Raw genomic sequence first — 11,973 nt, forward strand, 5'->3', positions numbered from 1 at the left:
ATGTTAGGTTAGGATGACGATGTTTTTAGATAGGTATGAATTCCAATCATGTACCTCATGAATCCTATTTTTGGAAGTTGCTGAAAAATGTTCTTTAGCAAAATGAAGGAAAATTAAAAAAGAGATCCAAAAAATATGAGGTCCAACACAATGGAGAGGCTGGGGAAACACCAACCATACACCAAACAAAACAAGAGAGTAACTAACACAGATTGGAGCAGGAGGACAGAGAAAATAAAATAAAATAAAATAAAAGGTATCAATCTACACCCAACTTTACAGTGTCAAAAATGAGAGTCAGTTAACGCCACGGGTTGGTGAAGATGCATGGTAAAGGTGGGTAGGTTGTGGCAGCCATTCTCAATAGCAGTCTGGGAATATTTATGCAAGTTAAAAATTTAAACCTCATATATGACCATAAGAGACCCTACAGGATTTATGTGGTGTTAAGGAACTAAAGTCAACCTGGTATTCAGCACTCAGAGGGCATAGGTCAAATGGCATACTGGTTACTTGCCAAAGAGCATTACGTAGTCAATAGATAAACACATAAGAAGATGCATGCATAACAGTTTAGATGAATCTTAAAAACTGTTTCATGATAAAGTAAAAAAAGAAGTTTACATACCATTTACATAAAAGACGTTTACCTATTCATTTAGGTATTTGGCTTCCAGGACACAACACTTAGCTTTCCTCCCACATTCCTGGTCACTCCTTAGTCTTCTGTGATTTCTTTTCCCCCTTCAGCTTCCTAATCCTTTAAGGTTAGTGTCACCTAGTCACATTGTTTTAAATCTCACATGATTCTAATAATTACCACATTGTATGTCTACCCAGAACTTCCTCTCTAAAGCCCACCTCATATACTCAACTACCTTCTTGACTTTTCTACTTGGACATCTAGTAGATATTTCAAATTTAACATGTCCAAAAATGAGCTCCTGATTTCCTCCCAAAACCAGATCCTCCTACAGTGTTCCTCATCTTAGTTATAGAAATTCCGTATTTCCTCATGTTCATGCCAAAAAATCTGAGGTCATTCTTGACTCCTCTCTTTCTTACTCTTTATCCAATCTATCAATAAAATCTATCTACCACATCAAAAGCGATACAGAATCCAAATAATTCTCACCAGTTGCAATGCTCCCACCATGGTTCAAGACATAAAGCCTGTCTAGATTATTATAATAATAATTTCCTAATTTATTTCTCTGCTTCTCTTGGCTGCACTCCACCATTTATTCATAACACAGCAGACTGAGTGGTCATGCTGAAAAGCAAAAAACAGTATGTCATTCCTCCACTCAGAATCTCCAATCCAGGTAAAAGCCAGACCATTCTTTGACTTCCCAACACATCTCTGATCTGGCTTCCCTTTAGCTGATTTCATTTTATGACTATCCTCCCTCTAGTCCTCTCAGTTCTGCCTCCTGAATTCCTTGGTACTCTTTAAATAGAACTTTAAATAGCCTAAGGCAGGTGCTTGTCTGACAAGATTCTATAATCTTATTATGTATTATTTTGGTGCTCTTATTAAGGAGAAACATGAGGTCAAATGTTAGATCATTTATTTCCCTTTTTACCCACTCCAGTGGTGAAAGTCTTACCGGTACTGCATTAGGGAGATTTTTGGTGAGGTTACATACAAATAATACATAATAAGATTATAGAATCTTGTCAGACAAGCACCTGCCTTAGGCTTTCGCATTTGCTATTTCTTCTTGCTTGGCATGTTCTTCCCCAAAATACCCCTGTTTCACCCTCACTTTCTTTACAAAAGTTGTTGCACACACCCACTCTGCTCAACCCTGCTCAGTATTTTATATCTCTCCCTTTCCAATTTTACTTGCTCCTTAGCACTTTCCCTATCATATTATATATATTTTGCTTATTTATATTTTTATTGTCCTTCTCCCATGCTAAAATGTAAGCTGGTTGAGGGATTTCTGTTTGTTTCCTTCACCACTGTATCCTTAATAATTAGAATAGTACCTAGCACATAGTCTATGTTGAGGGGTTGAAGAATGAGTAAAAAGTATGTGCACATAAAACAATACATTTGTAAGAATACAAAACTCAAATTATTATAGCTTGTTTAAAATTTCACACCAGAAAAAAAAATACATTGCCTATGAAAGGTGAGTTAATTGGAGCAGAGGATGGTCAAAGTGATCCAGGGCTGGGGACTAGGAAATAGAGGCAGATGAAGATGTTAAGGATGCTGGCAAAAGAGGGACTGGAGTTAAATGCCAGTGTGCTGGGTGGTAAGGAGAAGGGAGTGAATCCACCTAAGGGCTGATAGACTGAGATAAAAGGAAGAGATCAGAAACAACAACTGTGAAACCAGCAGTGGGTGTACTAAAGTAACCAATTAATTGATGTGATTTGAGGGATAAAATAACCAAGGAATGATGCCCACCTGTGCACACTAACATCAGAACACTACTAGAGAAAATGGCCCCCCAACATTTGTTAGGTCTAGGACTGCACTGTGCTTCAGAAACACAACAGCCAAGTGACTGAGGAAAGACAAGAATGTTCAGGTAATACCTACCTTATCAGTCCTACCATGTCCCCGTTACACTCGGGGCACTGAGCATTTGTAATTCTTAAGTGAAAACATAACTGGAAAATTGTCTCCCTTAACCTCACCAAAAATCTCCCTAATGTAGTACCGGTAAGACTTTCGCCACTGGAGTGGGTAAAAAGGGAAATAAATGATCTAACATTTGACCTCATGTTTCTCCTTAATAAGAGCACCAAAATAATACATAATAAGGTTATAGGAAGTGTTTTTTATATAGTCACTTGGAAATAGTTTATTTACTGTTCAGACTAATGGGATCTGGCAAAAGAGATGTGAAGTGTTTTGATACTTGGGGGGCATGTATCTCTTATTTTTTTTCTTTGCTTCTTATAGGGAAAGACATACAAAGCTTTTACTCTGTACTACATTTCAAGAATGTGGTACTGTCTAACCAAGAAATAGTGAGATTTCAGGGATGTGAGATCAAAGTGCAGAAGTGGTGGCAGGAGATCCCTGGGAGGGAGCAGCAAAAGAGAAAGGCTTTCAAGGCCAAATTGATGATCAGATAGAATGATTAGAGCAGGAGCTGGGACAGAAGGAGTCTGATCCAGTTATCAAAGTCTTCTATGAAGGTGAACATAAATGAGAGGAAACCACTGGAATGATATGAATCTCAAAGGTGCAGGGGAATGAGAGCAAAAGAATAAAGTCCAGAAATGACTAACCACAAATGTGGCTCCTGATAAGTGGGGTAAGAACAGAAGTCCAGTAGGAAAGTGCTCCACTTGGAATAAGGGGCTCAGGAGGGGGGAGTACAAATTTAGCTCATGAAGGGGAGGAGAGAGAAGAAATAAGAGAATGTTCTGGGAAAAAGCTGAGGGGTATACCTTGCTCCTTGGGCTTCCTGAGTCCAAGCCCCAGGCCCAATCCAAGGGACACAATCACCAACAAAGCGAGAAGAACCTATCACAAAAAAAGGAAAAGTGACCTTCACAATTGTTTAAAAATTACAAAGAAACACGTGACTGTGCTCCCTCAGACAACATTAAGGGCACACAGCATGCTAGGTATGCATGATATCAGATCCAACCATGACAGAGGTACATCATTTTATTTAATGCCTGAAAATGAGAAAGGTTTGGGAAGAATTTTCAAATACCACTTATTACAGATGTCCAAATTCAAGCCCATTAAACTGGTTATCTTAACCCTAAATTGAGTTAAGTATGAAGTAAATCATGGAGACCATTTCCCTTTGCCCCTTTTCTTTCTTAACTAGATACCTGTTAGGATATCATTTATCTCAAAGCATCCCAGAACTGTGAAATCATTAACCACCTGATTCCTAGGGAGCAGGTTCTCTCACCCCCAATACTATCCTATGGAGGGTAATGAGAATATTTAATATATGTAAAAATATAATGTCCAAATAACTAATTGGCGAATGACCTGTTTTGAGCTACAGCTCAAACAAATAACTTAGAAGCTATGTGACCAGAGATAATCTATGTCATTCATTATCACTACTGCTGACAAAGTTCTTCAGGGTAATGGACTTTATGCCATGACTATAATTAAATGGTGATATAAAGAGAATTCTTCCCACCAACCTTTGCTCCCACTCTTTAAGTCCAATGATAAGCATACTGGGTGATACAGCTTGAATAATGTGTATTGCCATAAAATACAAATACAAGAGACACACAAACTACCTAGGAAAATATTCTACTATATCAATAAACTTTGTTATAGGTTTTTAAAAAATCACTGTCATGAAAGAAAAAAATAACATCAAAACCTGCTTAGATACTGAAGACCTACATAAACTATTGACTTTTTGTTTGTTTTCATTCTGAAAAACAACTGGAAAATTAACATATCTAACTTTTACAATAGAAATTAATTCAATGATGGGGCATTTTTGTTATAATGCTCTGAAAGCAGTTATACATCTAACAAAATACTATGACAAAATATGAAATCTCAGTTAGCCCAAGGGTCAGTGGCCTTCCAGCAAACATTCATTCAGTGAAGAGGAGAGGGAAGAGGGAACATAAACAGTTATTAAATAACATTATTAGCATTTCATCCCTTATTATTATGCTCAAAAGCCACAGGTGACCACGACTAGGAATAGTACCAAGCAAGAAAATACTGGGAAATTTCCTTATGGTAAACTTCATGTATCATAGATTTACCAACTGGTTTATTTAGGTTTATAACTTATTTTTGGTCCTTTTGCCATTCAAACTTCGGGAAAAGTAAGCAATGTCTAGGTGTCCTTAGCATGCTTTAAAACTTCTTAGTGTTAAAATTTACTGTCTGTTTCTTCATGGCTTTGTACTTGTTCCATATGTTTATGGCTTGCTTTCTGTATTATTCTGTAAGCTCCTTATGACTAAGAGGGTTCATTTTTAATCTTAAAATCATTTACTGGAAATATATAATTCTGAATAAGCTTCTTGATAATGAGGTGTACATGTACGTAAACTAGCTTATGCTGTCTACAAAGTGGGGAGGAGTTCACTTTGGACTCCAATAAACAGAGAACCCAGCACTTGGCTTTAGCTTGTCCAAACAAAGAGTGCAACATAGCAGGTGCCGAATTGAGACGTTTTAAAAAATTTGGAATCATTCAGGTACCTTTGAAACTATGATTTTAAAATATTGAGCTCCTATTATATATACTAATAAACCTATGGAAGGCTACAAAAAAAGGGAAATAAATGATGCATACGTTTTGCTCCCGTGGGGTTTACAATTTCCTGAATTTATATTATAGGATAAATATAAGAAGTGAGATAAGAGCTAAAAGAGAGCTCCAAAGTTCCCAGAAAGATAATAAATAAATAGACTACTTTGAAGATTTACTTTCTCATAATCACTGGACTCAATGCTTATACACATTGTTCCATTTACTCTTCAAAACAATGTTTGGTACAAAAAAAAAGGATGATGCTATTAAAACACAAATTCAGTACAGCATAGGGAATACAGTCAACAATATTGACTATCTTTGTATGGTGACAGATAGTAACCACACTTTTTGAGATAACCATTTTGTCGATCATTGTCAAATCAGTACGTTGTACACCTGTAAACAATATTGTATATCAACTCTACTTCCATTAAGAACAAAAACAAAAACAATGTTTGGGTGTCAGGGAGAATGGTGGTGACATTAACTAAAGAAGGGAATTTAGAAAGAAACCACAGCAGGGTAGGTGTGAGAAAATTATGCAAGTGGCTTTGACTTGAGTTACTCAGTGGAGGAACCAGCAAGCAGGCATTTGAAATTATGTGACAAAAATCCAGCAAGAGGTCAGAGTGGCTTCCTTGAAATTCCTAGTTGAGATTATGACTCTTAAAATCATTAAAGATGATGAAATTGCCTAAAGAAAATACTTTAGACAGGATTTGGCAGTACAGCCCCATGCCACATGCACTAAGAAGAAAAATTAATCAGCCAAGAATGCAGATAAGAAGCAAAGTCATAAAAATGGAAATTTCAGTCCCATCGTGGAAACAAGGGAGAATAATTCAAAATGAGAAAATACTCATAAATCTCCATGTACTGTTGTTATGGAGACTCAACAAAAGGACAGGGGAGAAGCACTGACTTTCAAGCAGGTAGGTTCAATACAGCAAAAACAAGGCTAGAGAACAAGAAATGGTTCTGTGCTAAGAAATCCAAGGATGTGAAAAGAGCCCTGCCTTCCCCAAGTATGGCGGTAAAGGGAGAAGAGAGCAATACAAGCAAGGAAACTGTATTTTTTTTTTTAGTACAGGAAATTCCTAGTATACAAAAGAACAAGAAAGTGAAAAGAAATGAAAGAGATTATCTCCAGGAGTGTAGTAAAATAGGATAAAATTAATAGTCCAACAAAGAATGTAAGGTTCAGTGACTTTAATTTCTCACTCTCTGATCTTAAAATAGTCCTGCAATAAAAAGGTGACTTCGGAGGTAATTATAATCATGCTAAAATCAATGTTGCAAAATGTTCTGCCACAGATCCAGACTTTTTAGATCAATTAAACATTAATTTGTTGTTACCAAATTTCTTACTTGTTTAATGTGATTAAAAATATTAATTATTAATTTTGCATTATAGTCATCAGAAGTGATAAAACTGAACACAATTACTTTAAACTTTTCGTTTAAGTAGCAACAAATATAAATGGGTGGTTGTACACTTAACATTTGTCACAAAGCTAGAAATTAAGAACTCTACTTACAATACAGATTATTTTATATTTCTTAATGGAGTTCTTCATAACAGCTTCTTCCATTGTTTTGTAAGCTGTATAAACCTGTTTTACCAGAAGACAGTAGTATTCCTTCCTTCTTCTAGTCCAGCAAAGAGAAACTATGAGTTACATGGCTAGACCAACTTTTAAATGTTTGATAAGATCACAGCTCTTTTGTGATTGGACAGTCAAGACAGAAGAAAAAGAATGTGTTAACAATAGTGTGGAGAGATGAAAGTCCATTTCTAGTACATTGTAAACAAATACTAAATACTGAGATAGGGCAGGGACATGGAATAAGCATCATGATTAATTTTCCTAAAAATGCTGCAAAAGAAATAGTAGAGTAAGAATAGGAGGGACTGCATCTTAAGGCTAAAATTCCATTTTAAAAACCAGGGAATTGAGATGCAAGATTCCTAACATATTTTATAGTAATCAGACAGTAAACCACCCTATCTTCAGGCAGGGCAAGTAATCCTAAGCAGTACTTGAGGGAATCACTATCTTGGAGAAGAACAGGATCAAGAAATTCCTTGTGTTAAGTTTATCTTACAGAATATCTAGAGGATAGACTATGGATGGTGACATAATGTCTCTCACTGGAGATAAACATCTCATGAGACCAGATGTCAAGTCTATGCCCAACAACCCCCCACCCCCAGCCCTTTGCCCCATTCTTGAAAGCCTCAAAAAACAGAATCATAAGCCTTTGAGTGTGCCCCTCTCTGAGGCTGCCTGCACTCCCCTTTCTTCGAGTGTGTACTTTGCCTTTAATAAAGACTGTCTGTTCAATTTACTGTGTTTTGTCCCTGCACTCTCGAGTGGCAAGCGTCTTTGTTACTTTGCTATTTTATTCAGTTTTCTAGACTTAAGCCCAAGTCTCTCTCTCTGTCCTGCTTCAGACAAGTAGGGAGGGCTACTGAGATCTCTGATTTGGACTTGCAAGTTCCTGTTACCTGGGTGACCTAGACAGAACTGCAGCTATACGATCATGCTCTTGAGTAGCCTGCCTGAAAACCTCCTTTCTTTGCCATTGGGAAGTTCTCAGAATGTAATCTCACTCCATCCAGTGCTCTGTGGCTCCCCCAAGTCCTGGGATGTAGGGGCTTAGTTCCCATGCCATGCAGGTTCAAGCAGACACTGGATGGCAGGTGACCCTGGTATTAAGTGTTGGTGAGGGATTTTCCCTGAATTCAATGAGCTTTCCTTTCCCCCCTCAGTGCTTCCTTGCTCTCTGCTGCCTGCACGGCTGCTGCCATCCACTACTACTCCCACTTTAATGAATTTCTTCCTTATCTACACTTGTCCAATCTGTTTGAGAATTCTTTCTTGTTCAGAGTCAAGAATTGTCCCCTGTCCAAGTTGAGGTTTCCCCTGGTATGCAGAGAGTCCTCCCCAGATTCAGCTGCCTAACAACAATACTAATAAAAATACATTACAAGAATAATACAATAATAAAGCTTTAATACAATCTATTTATTTTCTTTAAAGATAATCCAAAACAAAAGGCTCTGTGGCTCTGTGAAATTCCAGAGTGTTTCTGTATTGATATAAACTTCATGTCACAGTTGAAAACCAACATATTAAAAATGTGCTTTAACCATAGTAGGAATTCTAAAACTCTGATTATGTGATAGTTATGTCTTGCATTTTACAGTGTTCACAATTTGACATATCTTCATTCCTATTAATCTTATGTCAAACTTAACAATATCCCTTATAAACATTTTATCCCTGTTTCGTAGATGAGTAAACTAAGGCTCAGATTATTTAAATAATTAAAAGTCATGTGACTTACTTGTCCAAGTCACATATTTCCTAGATGCCAGAAGTGGAACTGTAACCCAAGTTTTCTAACTCTCAAACCCAAGACAATTTCCACTAAGCAATATATTGGCTCTTTTCTTATTTAAATAGACCAGAGGCATCCAGACACACGTACTTCATGCTGAGAAGGGGCTACAGGTTTATAATGAAAGAAGCCAAATTAATAGCAATGTAGCCAAGGAGAGTATTATAGTAAATGGTGGGCATTAAGCTTTTCTAGTTTAAATGATCCTAAGGCAATAATTCTCATCCAGTGCTCTGTAATTCCATGAAACATTAGTCCTTCAATCACTTCTTTGGTCAAATAAAGCTGGAGAACTCTTTTCTAATGTAAAGATTATAAAAATCCTGTAGATTCCAGCACATTCTTTGGATAACACTATTTTAATCTCTTCCAACTGTATAAGCAGCAAAAATAAATAGGAGAAGAGTCTATCCTAATATACAATTACTCATAAATGTTAATATTTCTGAAAATCATGTCTTAAAGAAAAAACACACGAGCCATGTGTCCTTTTATGGCTTTAGGTGTTTGTGATATTCTTTCCCATCACTTCCTCAGGTCTGTGTACCCCTGTTTCACCAATTCCACCTACAGGCCTACCCATTGGAAGCATCTACACTGGTTGCTATACAGAAGGGATTAGTTTTTGGACTAGAAGATGCCATAGAGATCTTCTCATTCAGGGTCTCACAGACTTTCCATGGACTACAATGAATTAGTAGATCTTTAAAAATCAAAAATGCAAAAGAAATTTTGATTGGCAAGTGGTTCTCCACACTGAATAAACTCGGAAGGATCCAAAGTAGTTTTTTAATTTTCACTTTTTAAAATTTTGAATTGAAGGCTCCACTTCCATTGAATTAGAATCTCCTGGAGTTTTGGCTAAGGCATCACAGTATTTTTTAAATATCCCTCCAAGTGATTTTATACATAGCCAAGACCGGTCAGCCAAAGTCACTTTGCTTTGTATGAATTCTCTTCTGCAAATGCACTCTATTCTAATCAAGCTGGCCAATTTCACAGGTAAGGTGAGGGGACTCCAGGGGCTTGTTCACTTGCCCAAGATTGCTTCAGTTAATGCTGTCTTAGAAGTGAGATTCCACCAGATCTTCAGACCCCCACTTTGGGGTGTATCACTGTGGTTGCCACTGTTGTGTAATACTGATCATAAAATAGATCAAGCTGACATCACAATTTGCCTTAAAACTAGGAGATTCCCCAAAATCATGACTTTTATCTAGTCATCTGACATATAGCTCAATTTTTCTGGGGTTCTCAGTTTTATTTTTACTTGTCTATTTGCACTTATGACTATCCTGTCAGACTTGACACTGGTTCACATTGCTCCTACTTTTATCTTCCTCTCTGTGAATGTAGTTTGGTGTGTCAAGTTGGCTAACTATAGTATCCAGTTATTTCATCAAACACTAACCTAGGGATTTGCTGTAACAGGATTTTGTACATGTGGTAACCATACAGTCAGTTGACTTTAAGTAAAGGAGATTAACCCCAATGATGTGGGTGATTTTCATTCAGTAAGTTGAAGGACTGGTTTACCAGAGAAGAATAAATTTTGTCTCAAGACTAGAGCATTAGCCTGAATTTTCAGCCTGCTCTACCCTATGGATTTCAGACTTGCCATGACCCACAATCAAGTGAGCCAATTCTTCCTTTCTCTCTCTGTCTCTCTTTTATCTCTTTCTCTATCTCAGTCTCTATGTCTTCTGGCTCCACTTCTCTAGAGGACCTTAACTGATATACCCTTGGAACATCTCACATTCTTTCTTCTTATAATGCCTTATTTTGAACCTCCCCCCTTATCTGGACCTCTGAGATCTGTTCTCTTGGTTTCTGTCTTCTTGATTTTAATTTCTTGTCTTGCTATTTCCTGTAGTGATTTGTATCCCTTGATTTTAGAACACCTACCTGGTTCTGATACCCCAGTTGTACTTTCAGATGCTGTTGCTTGGCTCTTCCCAAGATGTCATTTGATACATAATACCACTGACTCTGGCACTATATTTTGACTGTGTGATTCATTACCCCACCACCACCACTGCCAGAACTTCCCTTCTCTCTTCTTCTGTCCTCAACCCCCGACCAGTTTCAACCCTGAGAACACAAAAACACTAGACAAGGAAGCTCCAGGCCTCAGATAAAAGTGTTGTATTAATCATTTCCAAGTTAATGGACTAGTGACATCAAATTCTCCATTTTTAAGGAATCTCAGATTATCTCTAAATTACTACATTTGGGCTATTATAGTGGAGAAATACCTCAGTCCTTCAGGCCCTAAGGTGAATAAGCCTCAGAGAATTTAGCTGGGGCCTGCACGCAAAGATATAGTAGAGATATTAGCATTGCCCACTCCCTAGTCATAGTTTCTGCTATAGCAATTCCCCTGACTGAGCCCTATAATCTATTCTCTTTAGAGTTTTTCAAGTTTTAGTTATTCCCAACAGTCACCTGAGCATTTGACACTGGCCAAATCCACCTCCTCCATGCAACCTGGACTTGAAATAGACTGCCTGTGTCACCTGCATCTGGACCTACACTTTCTAAGTTACTTGAATGTTGGGAATAGAAAACCCATTTTTTGCTGTCTTGGGAAAGCTCCATAGGCCTGCCGAGAACAGCTTCCTTTAGTCTCCTAGACCTGCCCTTCCTGGTTCCAGCATAAGAACTTGGGTGATAGCTGGACAAACCAGACTAAGGAGGTCCAGAGAACTAGATACACTGAGGGTGGTGGTGGAGGTGAGGCAGTTACTAGGCTCAAATCTAGCATCAGGAAGGAGTCCATCAAGGCAGGGAGACCTCAAAAAACATAATAGTAAGGGTAGGTGGGCAGGTAGCCAGATTCAAGAGGGCCTGTCATAAGGAAAAGGCAGAAAAAAACAGGGAGAATGACAAGTTTGCCTAGTAAACAGAAAGCTAACCTGAGAGGCAGTTGGTATAGAAAGGACAGATGCTAGGCCTCGACAAGTGAAGATCCAATATTGGAGCTGATTCTAGCTGCAAGGTAAGATTGGTATTAGCAATGCCAATCCAGGGCTGAGAGGCAACAGTATATACAGGGCTGGGAGGACAAAAATCTCAGCATAGGAGGGTGGAGCCAAGATGGCGGTGTGAGTAGAGCAGTGGAAATCTCCTCCCAAAACCATATATATTTTTGAAAATACAGCAAAAACAACTATCCCTAACAGAGAGACCAGAAAATACAGGATAACAGCCAGGCTACATCCACACTGGCGATAACCCAGAGCCTCGCAAAGGGGGTAAGATACAAGCCATGGCCCAGGTGGACCCGAGCACCCCTCACCCCAGCTCCCAGCGGGAGGAGAGGAGTTGGAGCAGGGAGGGA

The 11,973-nt window shown here is 38.1% G+C and overlaps 1 protein-coding gene across 1 annotated transcript in view; it reads right to left on the minus strand.

Moving 5' to 3' along the window:
- ENPP3 (ectonucleotide pyrophosphatase/phosphodiesterase 3) overlaps window positions 1–6,892 on the minus strand; it is a 71,638-nt gene extending 64,746 nt beyond the window's left edge. The window contains exons 1-2 of the mRNA XM_036903779.2: window positions 6,767–6,892; window positions 3,418–3,493 (exon numbers count right to left, since the gene is read on the minus strand). Coding sequence (XP_036759674.2) covers window positions 3,418–3,493; window positions 6,767–6,820 — 130 coding nt within the window. The 5' untranslated portion in view covers window positions 6,821–6,892. The remainder of the gene's footprint in view (window positions 1–3,417; window positions 3,494–6,766) is intronic.
- Window positions 6,893–11,973: the final 5,081 nt, after the last annotated feature.

Source organism: Manis pentadactyla, chromosome 12 (genome assembly GCF_030020395.1).
Source record: "Manis pentadactyla isolate mManPen7 chromosome 12, mManPen7.hap1, whole genome shotgun sequence".
Lineage (NCBI taxonomy): Eukaryota > Metazoa > Chordata > Mammalia > Pholidota > Manidae > Manis > Manis pentadactyla.